A 19,046-nucleotide genomic window follows, 5' to 3' on the forward strand; every position below is an offset into this window, starting at 1 on the left:
GCCATATTGCCCAATTATTCAGCTCAAGTCCTTCTATACTAAGGCTCACTTCTTTGATACAATCCCTGTTATCATCTGTAAAGTAAAATTTAACAGTATCTTTTGAACCTTGCCAGGCATATCTCTTAAGTATCAAATCAAAGTTACAGTTCTTAAAATTCAGGAGGTCTCATGCAGCTACTTGAAAGTAGTCTTTTAGTAACAGTCCAAAGGGTTTATGAACCACATGGGTCTCTTGCTGTTTATATCTTGATGCCTATCGTGATTTTTCCAGATTTTTCTGCCATTTTTCCATGCAGCTTTCCAGTTAACAACTAGTTTCAAATCACATCACGCGTCAAGTGTCCTCTGTGTTGATTCTTCCACGTTTCCTCCTTACTGTCTTCATTACTTACCCCGATAACCATGAGCGTAGCGAGCCACTGACGTTCAAGTCACTCCTCAGCGCTACAGTTTCATCACTTTGAGCATGTGATTCGGTTCCCTACCTATTCCTGACCTGCCGCCCTTAAATAAAGGTCTCCTGTTCTTTGTAGAGGGTTAACAAACACTTTTAGTCAAGGCAAGGGGCCTTCATTATTTTCCTGTTAAGGTCTCTCTCTTTCTTGTGTAAGGACACAGTTTATGCCGTTCATTTTGTAATGGCTACATCCTTGGACTTCAAATCTTCTTTACCTCCCACTCTGCTAAACAATCTTCTGATTCTTATATCCATCTTTTTTAATCTGCTGGAGGGTGAAATATAATTTGTTCCAATGAGTAGTCTATAGATTTCAGAGCCCACATGGGCCAAGCTGTCTTTTGAAGATGAAAGCCAAAAGATATCCAGAGCACCTCAGGGCAAAGAAAATACAGGTGATACTTTTTTAATACCAAGCTCACTTCCCTCAGGGATTAATGATGGGGAAAAAAAATCTTGACATGAATGCCCCCTGCTATAGAACCAGACTGAAAGAAAGCGAAAGATCAAGGATCGCAGCTTTGCTTAGACGGCAAGCTTGAGCCAAATCGTTTCCTCCTGTCTATAAAGGAGGACGAAAAAGGCAAATGAAAATTAGAAAAACTACCACCCTTTCTGCTTCCCTCCCTCAGGGAAAGAAAAATAATATAAAACAAACAGGAAAGCGCTTTCCACAAATAACATTTTGGTCCGAGTGAGCCGTCAGCTCCGTAAGGCAGCGGAGCAGTGAACAAGCGTACCGTAAGCCGTGAGATTCCCGGATCACCAAGCAGGAAGGCAGAGGTTCGGGCGCTACGCGTAATCTCCTCGCACATCCCGGAGATAAAGATATTTGAGCACCAACCTCATTAAAGAAACCTTCCAGTGCTGATAAAATTGCCCCAAAAGCACAAGCATACATATATAGAAATTGCGGGAAAGAAAACCCACACTAAAAAAACCCCTTCTTTCACCAAGTACAAAAAGAAGTAACCTTTTTAAGCCACAAAATCAGGGGATAACTAAGTCATCTGAGCCTTATCAGATTGGGGAGACTGTTATGTGCCATCTACGAGAAGACTGGGCAGGCACTGTTCACTTATAGCAGGAACACACTCAAACCAGGAATGCAGAAAAATAAATAACTGAAGGGTTAGAAGGAGAGAAAATCAAAGTTTCGTTGTTATAATTACACGGCACAATGATAGAGTAATTTTTCTTTAAATCAGAAAATAAATTTGAGGTTCAAGTTCCCTGAAGGATATAAAATATTAGAGGATTTTTTTATGGTTGTAATCACAAACTCATTTCTCCAGCCACTACCGGCCGTGTCTAATTAGGGTAAAGTACGTTAATGATACAGTGGCACAGCCCAGAGACGCCTTCAGTTGCGATATTAATTGCATTTAGGGAAAGAAGCATAAATTGTGCTTATACAAGCTAATTAGCATGGGTTTGCTAATTAATACTCGAAAGTCAAACTGCCTTTGTCTTTTCAACTGCAATTAGCTGAAGATGTTTAAATTTCTTTTCTTTCTTGTCTCTTCTCTTCCCCCCCATCCCCTTTCCAGTAGTAAACTGACTCTTAGCCGACAAGCAAGGGAACCACGTGCTGCAACGCGAACAGCCCGGCGCGCCGAGGAGGAGCTGCCAGCGCCGCTCGGGGCGGCCGCGGAGCCGTCGGCTCCGCCGCGCGCGGCCCGGCCGGGAGAGGCTCCTGGCAGAAGGGCTGGTGAGAAGCAGCAGCCCGGGGGCTTGTCAGCGCCCGGAGCGGCCTTTCCGCATCCTCCCAGCCGGGGAAGCTTCGACATCAAAGTATCGAGAAGCGGACGGCGGGCGGAAAAGGGGAAGGGGGGAGAAAAGGCAGGAGAGGGGCCAAGAACCCCCGTCAGGCGAGCAGCTGCCGGAGTGCCGACTTCCAGCGAGCTTCAGAATAAGGCCACTCAGGTGAGACGCTGATCTGGAGCGGAAAAAAAAGCAAGGGAAGAACAGTCTGCTCGAAGGGAGGGAGGAGACGGCGTAACGCTGCAGCCCCCGGGCAGCCTCCCAAGGGACCGGACCCCTGCCACCCTTCGGAGAAGACAAGAAGTGAAACATCCTTTCCTCTCCCAGGGGGATTTTACTTGGGGAAGGAGGAGAAACGTCCACCACTGGGGAGGAGAAGGAGCCATACGGTCAGGTTTTTCTCGAAAGGCACATGAGGGAAAGAGAAAAAACGATCTCCGTTCCGCTCTTTGAAGTGATTTTCCTATATTTACTGAACAAATTCAAAATGGCTGAGTAAAGCTCCCACCTCAGCAATCTGCAATCCACAGCCCAAAGCTCTTCAGAAAACAGCTCTTCATGTGAGATTGACGCAAACTTTACAGGGAAGATCACAAGACCTGCGGTTTTCCCCTAACCAACCCCTGGGATCAGGCACTGAAGGCTCCTTTATCCCTCTTCTGATGGATGATGCACAACAGCAATTAATATTTTAACACTAGAAGTTCCAGCTGCTCTAGCTCTCTGCTAGCCTGTTCGATACTATGAATTTTTGAAGGCAGATGAGTAACTCAAAACTCAGACTTAACGAGCCATGAGGAAAAATTTTGAAGTTTTTTTTTTTTTTTTTTTAAGAATGCACATCAGAACCTTTAAAACATAACAGCAACTTTATGCTCCAATGTGTCCAGCGAGCACATACAAAGCTCAGCACGTAGAATTTAAAACTAAAACAAGGCAGCATGTAACAAAATCAGAAGGTAAATAGGATTACTGCAGTTTTCACTGGAAATAACAGTTCTGACTTACGTCACCAGAGAAGGTGACTAAGCAGGCGAAAACGTTCGTCTGCAGTATAAGATCACCCCAGAATCAGAGTCAATTAACGCTCTCATTACAGAAAATTTAACACTGAAACAGCAAAGAACATTTCAGCCAAACCAAAGGAAACTAATATAACAGAGATCTTCAGTGCCTTAGCAGAGCTAAGCAGAGACCTAAAGAGACTTGCATTAGCACTAGAAGTTAGGATTTGGATTTCAGAGCAGAAGTCTGTTTAGTACCTACTCACTAGTGATGCATGCCCACCTTTTCATCACTGGCAAAATTCATCCAGCATAAAAAAGAAAAACGTCTACAGAAATAGCATCCACATTTTCGGTACTGTTCAGATTTGCTTATGATTAGGAAAAGCTACAGAAAGAACCTACAACCCGCTCATTTGCAAAACCACTGATTCATAGAATAGTTCAATGCTGACACCTCATTTACTCCTGAATATGAAGAATCATAAACAATAGTCCTGAAATTGCATATAAGTCTCCCTACTGGCCTGGTTCTGTGGCCCCTGCTTTTTTTTCTCCTTGAAGGAGCTGCCAACAAAATAGACAAGCCCAGTAGAAAGTTAACAGACATACAAAAACCAGTTTATAGTACATTCCGACTCATCTACTCTCATTTGCTTGTCCTGTGTACACCTGAGACTGAATCAAAGGCCCCTAAAGAGAGGAGCTAATTCATTATGAAATTAAATGCTTGCTTCTCTTCCAGAACTGCTAGCAAAGTAAACTGCTAGCAATCTGCTAGAAAAGACCATTGCATCTCATCCAACGCTTGTTCCAGGTGAGTATGGAGACTGATAGCTCTAAGACTAGCAATAGTGTTACAAACCTTTGCAGTGTTTATTTGCTATTTGTATCTGAAAACTTGGAACTGATCCAATGTTCAAAGGCACTGAACTTTGCATATGTTACTGCTCTGTAAATCAGGAGGAAAAAAAAAGAAAAAAAAAAGATGAACGCTTACCATCTCTGTTCTTTGCTTCTGGTTTCCCACCTCTTCTAGAACTTGAGACAGTTGAGCCTTCAAGACAAAAAATATAAAATATATTCAGAAATGCGTTTTCAGTTACTGTCTCCATTCCCTGTAATCGTGAGTTATCATTAGCTCACAGCACTTTGATTCTGGGAGATATGGACTAAGCAGCACCAAAACACTACAAAGACTATTGTATATAAATTAACTACAGAATTGACCACTACGTAACCCTTACCCAGTGTCTTGGTCACCAGCTTCATTTTAAAAAACACTTATAAGAAAGAAAAGGGAACCTGACTTAGAAGAGTGTACATACACAGAGTGTATGTACAAGCAAGGGAGAAGAAAAAAGGAAATTATCACAAAACTTAATGCCGAAGCATCAGGAAACTATAAGTTTGTTGACACTTCGGAAAGATTTTTTCTACACTAATATTTAAGCAGGTAGAGTTACACCAGCAGGCTGGAGTCAGAAAAGTCACATGAAGACAAATCAGAAAGAGTCCGCTCAGAGATGCTATCTATGAGATGCTAGTGCAAAACAACCTAGGTCTAACCAGTTTTGACAAAAATAAAACAAATTTTCAGTATATTTATTGGCCTTAGCTATAAGAAGATATATATGACCTTTATATGGGAAATACTGGCCGCTCCCAAACTAAAGAGAAATTGAGAATTATATATTTCTTTACTGTAGCTACCACTCCTGAATTTTTGCGTCATTTCTCTGTTCAATCTCCTGTTAGAATGTACACCCTATAATCATAGAATAATTCCAATTGGGAGGGCTCAAAGCAGGGCGAGTTACATCAGGATGCTCAAGGTCCTTGTCCAGTCAAGGTCTAAATATCTCCAAGCAGGAAATTTCCAAAACCTCTCTGAGCAACCTGTTCCAATCTTTGATCACCTTCACAGTGAAAATATTTTTCCTTATAATATCAAGGCAGCATCGCTCTGGGAACCTGTTCAACCAGACAATAAGAATGTTTTTTAGTACAAAGCCTTGATAAAATTCAGGAAAAAATGTAAAGAATCCTCATGTATTTCACTTCAGAAAGAGGCTGCAAATATTTCTGGACACAAAAGAAAAAAAAATACAAAGGGATCAGAGAAATCAAAACTACAAGCACAAAATATTAAATAATTTAACTTAAAGTGTATATTATGTGCCTCGGGAAAAATAACCAAACGCAAACCTGTCAGAGTGTTATGTCAGCAGAGACCTAGAGGCAAACCCGGACAGCAAGTCCAAAACTGCAACATGATATTGGCAGACCAATATGATTTGGAGAAGCAATCACAGAATGATATCGTAACGTCTGTTTTCTTTATTGCATTTATTTCTAGGCAGCTCAAAGCAAAGGGAAAGAATAGCTGAACTAGTGGGAATTTAGAGAGTAGTGACTAAACTTACTAGATTGCTCGAGGAAATGATTTACGAAGATTAAAAGATTTTTATATGTATGGTTTGACTATAACTCTCACAGAAGAGTAAAAGGGACATATTTTATGCATTGGGAGCTGCTACAATCCACGGCTGGGAACAAGGAGGTATTTCCAGCACAGCTGATCCTGCCTGAATTTCAGAGGCCATCAGCCAGCATGCCTGGAGCTGAGCTGGGACCCCTATTACCACAAGCCTATAGCCAAAGTCCAAACAAGACCAAGCCCAAACTTCCAGCAAGGTCCCCTGTGCCTGATCATGCCTGGCTGTGAAACAGATGATCTGAACACTTTATCACATCCAGCTTGTAAACATTAGCCCTACCCTGGGTTTTTTATTAGCTTAAATCAAATATTGAACTCAGCTCAGCTGTTAGAGGACAGCTGCTTGCAAAATGATTCACTGCCATATTCCTCCTAGGCCACAAGGATATACAACCTAATCACCAACAGCATGACAGATGCACAGTTTTAATTATGAAGAAGAAATTAGGCTCTGAACTTATCCCCACATCTCACTTAATCAGAGTGCTGGAGAGGAAGCTGCCAGCCACCACAGTAAGTTAAAGAAACGGCTGTAGAGGCCCTGGGACAGCCCAGGGCAGCGAGCTGAACCTTCATCCCTGCTCACCTTGGGCATTTATTGGGCAGCCTCAGAAAGAGCTGAAAGAAGTATTGTTATATTGTTTCCTATAACTACTCTTTCAGGAATAAATCACTGGATTTCTTTGTTCAATCACCTCCGCCCAGTGGAAGCCAAGAAAAGCATGAACAACAGACAGAAGCCAGGCAAGGTAGCTGGAAATGGAGATGGTGAGCAAGGTCCTCGGACCCCAACCAAAAGCCGGGTCCCCGGTCAGGCAGGAGGACCACAGCAGATACTGGAGCTGTTTGCCAGTCCCATCTTAGACTTGTGTCCTGGGAAAAGCAATGTCCCACACATGCATAGCTCAATTCTATTTCACACAATTTTAGACAGAACATGTTCACCTTGGTGTCTTGGGAATTTACTCTCAGTAGAAAAGACTTTCATGTTGAATTTTCAGACGAGGCATAAAAGTCTTATCTTGAGGCTCCAAGGAAATTCCTATTACTTAATATACATGTTAAATTCCCATGGATTACTGAGCTCAAGGATTAAGAAATCTGATAAGCAAACAGATTTCAAGTTAAAGAATCAGATATACAAATATACGCAAAGCCCATTCTGCCCACTGAAGGCAGCACAATCAGGTAAAAGAAAATCAAGTAAGTAGCATAAGCAGAAAAAAAATCCTCTGAAGTATTCAGTCAATCACTTTAAGCCTCAAAAAAAATGGTTTGTCAATTCAAAACATTCATGACAACACAGTCTAAACTACCATCAGTGCTACTGTCTTCCTCAAAAGAGAGAGGCAGGAAAGAAACTCCATGATGCAGCAGCTCATCACTGGAACAGGAGCAGAAACAGATCCCAAGGAGAAGACTCAATTTAGCTTCTAAGGAGGGATTTGTGAACTGCTCAGCTTGCTTCCCTTCACCAAGGATTCTTCTCCTACACCTTCCAAAAGCAGCACTTGTCATTATTTCAGTTGTATTTCACACTTCACACATAAACACAAAGCATGGAGAAACACCAGACATGCAGAGGTCAGGGCCACTGCTCTGCCCAACTCAGCTTCTCTGTTAGCTGTTCCCGACACCAGACACCACTGGAGGAGTTTGGGCAGTGAGGATTAATGAATGAAACTCCAAATCTTCTGTTGATTACGATGCAGTTGACAACACCAGTTGTATTAACAGCCCCTAACTCTCCTTTGGATGCTGAACGTGAGCCAACTGCCCTCTCCCATAGGCGAGCTGCTCAAATGTGAGAATCACTCTTAGGAAGAAATTAGCTACTCAGTCTCTAATGAACAGTCCTTCTCTACACAACAATACCCTCCGTTCTACAAGCAATTAGCAAATCAAAGTGCGCTCTTTGTGAACCTGCATTAATTCACTCCTCAACATTGCACATTAAATAGCTCAGAGGTACAGCACAGCACAGAAGTACCAACAGCCAAAGCCATAAAATTAACACTTGCTTCAAAGAATTAGGAAAGCAAAATTATTTGTGCTGCATACAGGGATTAAATCAAAACAACCTTGATTAGGAAACATCATTTTAGTCTTATGCTTTCATCAGAAAACATGATTATCTAACAGTCACAACACAGGTACTTTACAGGGGAGAGAAACAAGCATAACTCTCACTACCTAGAATTAAAAACAGTCATTTTTATTTTCCTCATCAGAGAGAAAATACCTGTGAACATACATGGCTGTTTGTTTTTGGGCTGTGCTTTCACAACTGTAAATACACACTGCAGGTCTCCAGAAGGAAGGACATTTGTTGGAAGGGCAGGCAGCCAACATGGGTGAGGAAGAGGAGAGAGTTCAACCTGCAGGAGCCGTAACACAGCTGCAAAACTCAAAATACAGCACTCCAAAGCCCAAGATAACCTTAGCAATATTTTGCATGCAATAGCTGTGTGAATTCAAGTCAGCTGTGGTGACTGGCAAATTTAGGTGTAATATTAATTAATAGCTATTTCAAATTAACTATCTTGTAAGACAAATTCTTGTCTCTACTCTTTGACAAAGTTAACATACGATTTGAATTCACAGGGAAATATTTGTTCCCAATAACAGGCAAATGAAATCTTGTACAGTTTAATGTCACAAATGAGCTTCCTTGTGCTGGCTGCCCTATATCCCAAGTGTAATTTCACAATAACATATTTATCTAATCTCTTACAAAAGGCAGCACAAGATGAAGCTCTTCTGCTCAAGCTAAATGGCTGATGTGTGATGTGACCTACAACAACACAGCTCAAACCAGCATATCTTATCTGATGCCATAAGCTGGAGAAGGAGAAAAACAAAGGCACGTCACCTCTTTCCATCAGATTTAAGGAATACAAGCAAAATATTACATCTCAAAGTTGCAGCTGAGATATAGAAGAAAACCCCAAAACATGGCTGCACTCAGAGGACAGTATGATAAGGAAAGCACAGATCAAAAGGCTCCAGAATCCAATCATGAATTGTGAGTCACCTGGGGAATATCACGAGAACATACATAGGGGAATATCATGAGAACATTTTGAAGAGAAGGTTGAAATTACTAATTCTGTCACATACCAAGATATTCTTGTAAGATTCTGACTTGTAGTGAAAACAGGAGGGAAACTGATTTCAAAAAAAAGCTGCAGACAGCTTACTTGCGGAGGTGGCAGAGACTGTGACAGAAGTAACTCGGCCACTTGCTGTTAGACTTCAGTTTATTTGCATACTGTGATTCTGCATATTAAAATATTGTGAAAGCTGAAGTGAAATTTTCATTAGTATTCAATCTGAAACCTTACCCACGGGGTTCAACTTTCAAAGCTAATGCATACATTCGCCTGTTTAAAGTTATAGATCCATTTATACGATGCTAACCGGTATCTTCTGCCTTCAGTCCACTAGCACGCCGCTACTGCAGACGGGGAGCAGTCAGGTATTGTTTTTAGCATCTCTGAAACACACTACAAAATTACACTGAGTTAAATGGTCATTTCTAATTTAAAATATATCACTTTGATGCTTTGTAGTAGAAATTGGCGATCTTTCAAGGAAAGTGAGTGGGAATGCATCATTGAGATCACAAACAGTAACGGAGTTCAGTATCAGACATCACTAAATAATTTCCATGCCATTTTATAGATGCAGTTTTGCACTGAACTGTTCAGCTTGCTTCCCTTCACCAAGGCTTCTTCCTTTTACCTTCCAAAAGCAGTAACTGTCATTATTTCAATCACATTTCACACTTCACATGTGAACATAAACCTTGAAAAAACACCAGGCACAGAAACAGGAGGAACTCCAAGAGGTCAGGGCCACTGCTCTGCCCAGCTCTGCTCCTCCGTCAGCTGTTACCAACACCACTGCTCCTCTCAAGAAAGCTCTCCTGGTTATTAAACCAAATGCACACCCTTAATATAACTTGAAAACAACTCCCACATACAATATTTGGTATAGTTTCAAAAGCCTCAATGATGCCATGTTATTTTATAGGATTTAGGTTGGATGAAGAGGAAGAGCCATATCCATCTCACACAAAAGCAGAGGAGAAAACTCCCCAATGACTTCTGAATAAATATCACAAATTTATACACAGAGAAGCAAAGCTCACATCAAATTGCAGAAAAGTTGCAACCAGCAAAACAGAGACCATGTTCTTATTGACATAATTTATCTTATGTGGATAGCCTTACAACGCAACAAAAAGTAGGTTTCTCAGGCCACAACTTACATGGTTTTCAATGCAATTTATTCTTATCACTTCTTAATTTCACTCCAAGCAAGGTCACAAAACACAGGAAACTAGACTGCCAGTAGCAAGGTGTCCCCATACCTCCAAGGGCTAGTGCTCCTGGGCATCTGACAGCAGATGGTAATACCCAGAGATTGAAGACTACTGCTTCGTGTGGAGCAGTGAATGGTGTTTGTCAACAAAAAAGCAAGAGCTGCCTCATATTTGAGAACTAGTTGTCTATTGGATTGGATGTGCAGTAGTGAAATGCTGTTGCCAAGTGAAACACAAAAGGCAGCTGGTTAGCAAAATTAATAAAGTATGAATGAAGCAGAAGCATTTGGGTGCTAAACATACACTAAAAAAAAAAGATTACAAATTAGAAAATTGCTAAAGTCATAGTTATAATTACTGAAGACACAAGCAGAACATCTGCAAGATACAGGCTCCTGTGAAATGCATTATCAAGATATACTGGACAAAGCAATAATAATCAAATCTTTCTCTTGCTCCTAAGTCTCAAGGACAGACCAATCCCTCCTCTTCTTTTTTAAGAGATACCGCCACTTAGTAATGCCAAGCATTCCCGACAGCAAGCTTATGATCACGAAATCATCCAGAATGCTCACTGGTCATACTATGCCCAGTGCAAACAAAAACATGAGGAAGCTTTTTTTTTTTTTTTTTTTTTTTTTTTTTTTTTTTTTTTTTTTTTAACTTCTTTTAACGTAAAGATAACACTCACTCTGCAAAACAATCTAAAATGCTAGATTAGTAAATCCAGGTAATCTCTGAGATCAAGGTGCTACTATTGACACAAATTCATAAAACAGTCAACACCACTCTGGCAGTAAAAGGATTAAATCCCATATTAATTGCAAAAGTCAAGCATCACCATGTTCAGAGGTGGCAGCAACCTGATCTCTCCAAGCAATGGTGACTGCCACAAAATAGAAAACTTGGAGAAAGGTCCTGAATATCTTTAAATCTACCCTATCAACACTGTTCTCTTAATCTACCCAATGCACCTTGTCAGGCAAGGAGCACAGTACTAAAAGGGATATGGAGAAATAGCAAAATATAGAGCAGTCAAAAAAAGCATTCAGGAAAGGATAAGTCCCTGGAGATCAGACCACCCAGCTCCAGAATGAAACACATAAGAAAACAGGCAGGCAGGAAAATAAGGGGCTTAGGTGTTACTAGAATTTTCATGACTTTATTTTCCAACATATCTCAAAACAAGGGCAAACAGCTGTTGATTTTACACTCTGAACTACAGCAGAGGTTGAGGAGAGACTGAGGTGCAACAGCTGCACACCTCCTTTCCTCCCATTTCTCCTTGATGTTTTTCTTCAACACCTTGCTAAGACAAAGCACAGAGACCAAGAGATTAGCACAGCTCTGCTGGGAATATTACACGTTTGCAGTAGATCTTCTTCTCTCCATCCTAATCAAACGGTGCTGCAGCCCCCAGGGAGAGAATACATTGCCAGCAAAAATGTGAATTTGCAGCTGCTTCCTCCACAGCAAGGGGCAGCCTGACTGCTGAAACTCTGCCAAGCCCAGGGCTCCCGGCAGGATGCAGTAGGGCAGCATGGTATCTCCCACGTGCATGGAAGACCCGGGTGCTGAAGGGTTCTCCAAAGGAGTCATTCCACATCACAGGAATACCCCTCAGAGAAACCTCTGCCACAAATGCACTCTTTGGGGACTCAAAAATATTCCTAGCTCTGAGCAGCTGCTGTGTGCAATCCTAGCAAGAAGTTCCTTCTCTTTTGCTGCTCCCCCAGCAAAATTTTCAAGTCATCAGTAGGAAAACCACCTGGCATAAAATTTACCCATTTAGGGATGACCTCTTGCCAAAAGTAAAATAGATAGTTAATATGCTAGGCACAGCAGCAAAAGATACTAGGAGAACATCATCCCATTCCACAGGGAAATAGGAAAAATGGAAAGGGATACAAATCACTGGGATATTATTAAACAGAATTAGTTTTACTGTGAGGAGATCAAATGTCTAAAGCTGAAATGGAGAGATCCCAGCCCCAGACTCTATAAGGAACATAGAGCCTCTGAGAATCTAGTTCATCCTCATTATGTAAGTGGTCTTCAAAGCAGGCCCCATAACAAGCGATTCTAAGATCCAGTAGGCACAATATTTTCTTCAGGTTTCATTGAATCACAAAGCAGTACTAGGGTCTACTAACAGAAAATATAGAGCTAATCAGTGCCAAAATCTCTCACCCTTGTAGTAACGCAGGTGGTTGTAGGGGGAGAGTGTTGAGCGTGCATATACGTATAACCCTCTGGCAAAATACAAACACCAGCAATTGCATTCTGCCTCCTTTAGGTTACCAGCAGAATGAGTTCAGGCTCTAAATCCGTATCTTGATAAAAGCAAACATTCTCATGCATCAAACTCAGGAAAAGGTAATTTCAAAAATAAAACTGGTGACCATATGACAGCCAATACCTGTGCCAGATTGTAAGCTTTCCCATCTCTTCTTCCTACAGGCAACATTTTTCCAGCACCACCTCCCTTGATCTAGGTTCTCCCTCTCTTTGTCAGTTCCTCCAGCTAGGTAAGATAGCTAGAGGGAAAGAAATAACATTTAGTTGATGAAGTCTGTAAATTAACCAATAAAAATGTTCACTCTTATGTTTATTATCCATTCATCAGGAAAAAATGGTGGAATTACATCTCTACCTAAAAAAACTCTTCTAATTTCAGCCCACTGAATCAGCACTGCTGTATCTCATCACTAAGATGATTCATTGTCACTGCACTTCTCAAAGTCAAGAAAAAGGGTATTCACCACAATTCACCATCATCTTATAACTGCTCTGGATCCAGGCACTGTATTTGCCCACAGTATTGTTACTACAGTTTATGTGATTGCATCACTTTTAATTTAAATGTATAAAGAGACATTGTCAGTCCACCAACCGTAAGATAGCATTTTCTTCTCAGTGGGTTGCCAACTGAATACCTAGACAATATCCTTGCTTGCCGAAGAGTACACGTCTTCCCACCCTAGCAGCTTAAGGGTAGCAATGTGTCTAGAGACATGTGAGGATGGCCAGCATCTTTTGAGAAAATTATTAGTATGGTTATGTATTATAAGAAACTTTTCAAGGGAATTAAGAGTCTGAACGGAAATTCAGACAAAAGTAGTATAAATGGAAAGGCTTAGCTTTGAGTGAATGTTTTGTGCATGGATTAGACCCTGTCAGAAGATCTTTGGCTGGATGAATCCAAAAATCTGAAGTTAAACAGTAACATAACTGTGGTTTTGTTTTTACATCTGTCTCTTAGAATCACAGCCACCAGGGTTAATCTTTTTAACTATTAAAATAACTGTACTGAGCAGCTCATCCTGACCTTAGCACTCCTGAGTACTGAAAGGCCTCCTCCTCCTCTAAGCTGCTGTAGGCTCTTTGGAAGCTGGCGCTGTATGGGGCTGGCTCAGGAGAGGTGACTTTGCACGATGTGTGCATCTCCCTACCCTGCACCACCGCAGTCCCAGCAGGACCCCCCAGCACTGCTGCTGACAGCCACCTGGCAAACACAACAGGGAAAGTGAAGATTCACTTTTGAAGCAACATTCAAGTTAATTTTCATCTTGTTCAGTTTCTTGTCCTGGTTCCGCACACTGCCACTCAGGTTGTATCAGCTTAGATGAAGGTCGGGGAAGGGCATCAGCCAGCACTGCCCTTGAAAAGACTTGCGAAATTACAGCCAGTGGATTCTTGGCATCCAGTAGGAGAGTGGGTAAAGTGCATAAACCTCAAAGGATCTCCAACAAATTTGAAACACTCTTGGAAGTTGCTAGGTAACAGTGTTTATCGCCAGGACAAGATTGTCCAATGTTTGTCCTGGTGAAGCAATGCTTGTGTTTCCCTTGCTCCCGCAGTGGCAGCGGAGTTTGTTTAGAATCTGTCTCCCCTGCTGAGAGAGTATTTCCCATCTCTAATCTGGGTGGATAGCTGGATTTTGCTTAATAAAGCAAACACTGCACTTTAAACACAGCTATTATAATTAGCAGGAGCTCGCTGCTCCATTCCTGTTGCAAACAGGGTTTTCCAAATGTCACAGTATGTTTAGCACAGCTGATTTGCTCTGATGGCTGCTCCAAATGCAGCTGACCTAGGAGGACACAGAATTAATCAAGTCATATCATGGGAGGTAAGAAGAGAAAATGAATAGGGTAGTTCTCCTCTTTTGCCCTGTTTCTTGATTTTCATTTTATTATCCATATAGCACTGTGAGCATAAGAAGTTTACCACAGAGAATCCCTGCTTCCAGTGTGAAGTGGATACACACTTGGAAGCCAAGCAGATACTTCCTAAGAGATTTTATACCTATTCTCTGAGTCAAGCCCATCCCTCCGAAAGGGACCAGAAGACATTGCTAACTGATGATTCTTCACTGATGGGCTTGAAAGTACTAATCGAAAAATTGTCGCTTCCTGACTGAAAGTCTCAGCAGAGAAGGCAGAACTGAAGATGGCATGAAAAGAAACAACAGTGGGCTTAAGAAAGGGCTGGGAAGGAAGTTAACACTGCTACTGGCTACTCTTTTCCTTCTGTAGAGAACAGAGGCTTTAGCAAATCCAGCAACTTTCAGAGACTCAATTTGCAAATATTTGCTTTACAAATTTATTTTAGAAAAGCAAAAACTTCCTTAGTACTTACCAGTAATATACTGCACCAAAAAACCCACAGAGTATCCACCGCCAACACATACCTACCCACAACAAGGAGCTGCTGCCCTTGAAGAACACTAGCACTTGCGTTTCCAAGTATTGCATAAACCAGTGGGTTTTAGCCTCCTTGCAGACAAGGTTCACTTCAGAAAAGCTGGCAGTGCTCCACACCTCAGCACGTCCCATGGAGCCACAAAAGGTCCAATCCAGTCTATTAACACCAGTTTCACGCAAAATCTCACCCATAACATGCTTGTGCCTCACGCAGAATTCCTGTCTCACTGGTTGGGAAACGCCGGGATAAGGTCGCTACCCCTCTGCCGTACCCCACAAGACACTGAAGATGACTAGCGCCAACTCTGCTTGGCAAAAGGAGAAACCAAAGCACAAAGGTTACAGGGCCCTTCACAAAGCCATAGAAGCAAAGACAGCCACGGTTTACAATTAGCAGGCTATACCTCCTAAATTTTAAACTACAAATAAAGCAGGACTTAGATGCAGAATGTGCCTCTAAAGTGTGTTACTGTCAGGGGGAAAAGCAGTACTAACAGTACCTTTACCCAAAGACAGTTCTTACATTGAAAAAAAAAAAAAAAAAAAAAAGAAATCCTCCTAAATGAAAACTGGAAGCAAAAAAACTGTGACACATTCACTTACCCATCCTCAAATAAAATCAAATAACCCTGCACACCATTGTCATGCTCCTCTAACCTTCCTGAAGAGGAGCAAAATCCTTCCACTTTTATTTGAGAATATATTCAAAATAAACAAACCCCAACGGAATTTTAAACTGACTGTAAAACCTCCAGCAAAAACTCACAGGAAAAAGCAAACGAACAAGGAACATCCTCTCTTGGCACACTCCTGGAAAGAAAGGATTCACCACATTTCTAATTGACTGCCACTGTGGCTGAAATGAATTATCTATAAATAGGCAGGAAACTCAAAGCAAGCACTTGAGAGAAACAGTGAGATTTTTTGTGTTTCTTCTTGTTATTGTTTATAGGTAGTTGGGAAGGAGGTGGCTAACAAGGTAGAACAAATGTGGGAAAAAGATAAAGAAAACAGAAAAGGACTAGAAGGAGGGGATGCTGCAAGGGCATGAAGAAGTTCAGCTGTACAAAGTGCCTAAATACACTTTTTACCTCGTTTTGCAGAGGACTGGAGGGCGAGGAGCAGAAGGCGGCCATGCAACTACATCGTGATAGTGTAGTACCAGCACCACGCTCCAGCTAATCACGGACAGAAGTTTATTGCATCTGTAATGGGAAGAAACCACCACCCTGCTCTCAGACAGGGCTTGCTGAAGAACTTCATCCAGCCCTCAGCCTTAACGCGATGATGGAACTGCTTCTGTGGGCAAACTGAAGCTGGTGTTTAAATTGTGAATATGCAGAAAAACATATGCTGGTGACTTAAGAATGAAAATGCCCTGAGGAGCCTCACATACCCTCAGCTCTAAGGCAGCTTTTATGTTATCATTAAATTCTTTTCTGAAAATTCACGTTCCTGTGGGCCCTCTCCAACTAACTTCTAGTCTTTTCTACATAATGGATTCAATATACTATTAAGAGCCGTCATTAAAGCAAAGCACTGGAAGTGTTCGTGCAGCTGTCTCGTGGTAAGAGGCATCCAAAACAGAGTGGAATCGAAACCATTAAAGTTAAGCAATCATCCACATCATAAGAAAAGTTGAATACGCATGTCAATGAACAACAAAGCTAGGGGAATCTGAGTCATTCCCAGAGAGAACCTAGTTTCTGGAAAGCACTTGTAGGAAAATTTCTAATAAACTCAATTTTATAATATTGAGTAACTACTCTTTCAAAATAATTGGATTTTTTTTACGTGATCACGGCTGTTGCTGCAACCTGTCCACTCACTTCCCTCCCTCTCTCCCACAGCTAGTCTGATTGCTCGCAATAGCCCATCTCCAGCTTTCCAGCATTCATCAAAGCAGCCAATTTAATTATCCTTTTTAATCACTCCCCTTAATCCTATGCTCCTTCTTTGAAGACTGAAGGGGGCTCTCACAGCAAGTGAGGAACAGAAAGCCCTCTGGTTTCTTTTCCCAAGGAGTCTGATTAGCAATAAGGTTCTTCACTACTCCCCGATTTCCTTCTGGCCACCCAGTGCTCACCAGTGTACAGTGGGAGTCTATCCCATTCCAGTCTTCCACTGATTTACAGTTTTCTCTAAGCAAAATTATTTCTTCTGCTGAAGAGGGGAAGGAGATGGCTATCAAAATGGCCTGTAATGCACACTCCTAGGCTGTATCTGTTCATAGTTTCCCTTATTGAAAAAAAAAGTTGGAAAGGGCATGCAAGGGGTTAAAAAACCCTGTGATGATAAGGTGACAGCTGCAGAAAGAGTAAACAAACCATCCTTGCACAGCCTAGGCATGATGTATATTCTGTGGCTGCCAACCATCAGTTTAATTTTCATTGCAAAAACTTGCAGGAGAGTTACTGTGAGGAAAAAGTGCAGGAGTAATCAATCTGGGGCTGAAGCCCTTTGTTTATCCATTAAACAGATACAGCAGAAGGAAAAGAAGTGTGTATAAAAGTTCCCTATGTTGCTGCATCAGTATTTCTCAATTTTGATCTGCAAGGATTAACTCCAGAGGGAACACTGTAATTTTATCCTAGACATGGGCCATTCAGTCCTCGGCCCCTCCGCTGAGGCTGCCAGCAAAAATGCTAGACAGGATGATGCTTTTGAGATGTGAGCGTATATCTCTTTCGAGTGAACCAAAAATCAACTCATTTCATGAAAGCAATCCAACAGCTCACAAGCACCACTCGCTTTACAAATGCGGACTGACAAGGCAAAAGGTGAAACTGTTGCATGGTCCCGTGAGCAACCTTTGAGCTTCCCAGCCCCAAATGTCTGTCTAGCAGGACCATGCTATAGAAACACAGAAGACCTCCACTTGGCAAGGAACGGAAAGAAGTCAGAACACATATCGTGATAATCTCAATTTGTAACTCCGGCCACAAAGGCTCACCGTGAATCGCCGCTGCACCCGCACCGTGGAATTTGCTGCAGGTGGAGCTGTATTTCACAGGTTCGTGCTTGCTGGTGGCTGAGTATCAGAACAGACATGGCTAGCACGCACCCAGCTAGCGCGGCATCAAGACTAAACTAAGTACTAGCATCAGGGTAAGCCAACACGGAGCATGGCCGTAGCTCCTTCTGTAAATATTTGCAGGTGAGAACTGTGAATACTTTCCTAACTTTCTGTTTGCACTTAAATTTTCTTTCTTTTACCCAAGCTAAACAAAGCTTCGTTAACAAATCTCTTAAACAAAACTACAAATTTTCGCCTTCGGCATATCAGGATGGCCCATCTCAGAGAAGAACCAGCTCCTTTGACTATGCTAGGCTGATACCTGCTGAACTAACTCGAGACTCGCACTTCGTGGAAGAGGCAATAGAGGAAGGTTACATAAAATGTACATTTGTTGTACGAATGGCTGGATTTATGTCCCGCTGCAGTTCCCAGATGTTCACGACAAGTCTCGCACAACCCCTTTCCTCTCACAGTCCCCCCCACTGTTCAGAAACAAGAGCTTCATCCAAAGAGCAGTTGAAATGCAACCTCTTTATAACTGAAACAAGTATTAGCAATAATTACAACAACATAACCTGTAAGGTACTGACGGCCTGTAGAAATCAGATACAATGAATCTGGATTTTGTCTGACCTAAAGGAAAAGGCGATCATTATCTTAAGCGAGGAAATGTCACTTATGGATGACAATATCATACTGCACTGTGAAGATAAATGTCATTTCTCCAGATAGCTGTAATACACCAGTCTACTGTTTTCAGAAATGTATACATACAGCAAAGCAACAGAGAGACTGTAGAATTAGTCTCAGATGCTATGTTATTTTACGCTGTGTTATTTAAGAGCATAAGGTCATCAAGACTTTTTATATAAACTTCTCTAAATTCACACAAGGAACACATCTATATATGCATATACATCTGTACACGCACTGATTATGGGGATAAACTGCCTGTGCTTTTTGGTAATAATAACAACTACATACTCGATGTTGCTATAAACATCCACATGAATTATACAGCTATGCATAGCTGTTTTGGGGCTCACCACAGGCCCCCATACACAAAGTATGACGAGCAGCTCTGCTTTAAATAGAAAATACAATGTGTAATGCTTCTCTACGTTCAGCAGCCCTGCACACTGCCATGCTGCAGCTGGGATACAATTAAGTACACTCAGATGATTTTTGAGCAAATGGAGCAGACAAAGCAATTGCCATTTGCTAAAAGTGGCTGCTTCAGAGCACGGGGGTACCTTTGGCTGAGAG

General features: G+C 41.7%; 1 protein-coding gene across 2 annotated transcripts in view; it reads right to left on the minus strand.

Annotated features, from left to right (window-relative positions):
• Positions 1–19,046, minus strand: part of MAD1L1 (mitotic arrest deficient 1 like 1) — a 362,358-nt gene that overhangs the window by 180,882 nt on the left and 162,430 nt on the right. For both annotated transcript variants that reach the window (XM_062587950.1, XM_062587949.1), the window contains exon 13: positions 4,229–4,285. In XM_062587950.1, coding sequence (XP_062443934.1) covers positions 4,229–4,285 — 57 coding nt within the window. The remainder of the gene's footprint in view (positions 1–4,228; positions 4,286–19,046) is intronic.

This window comes from Rhea pennata, chromosome 15 (assembly GCF_028389875.1).
Source record: "Rhea pennata isolate bPtePen1 chromosome 15, bPtePen1.pri, whole genome shotgun sequence".
NCBI lineage: Eukaryota > Metazoa > Chordata > Aves > Rheiformes > Rheidae > Rhea > Rhea pennata.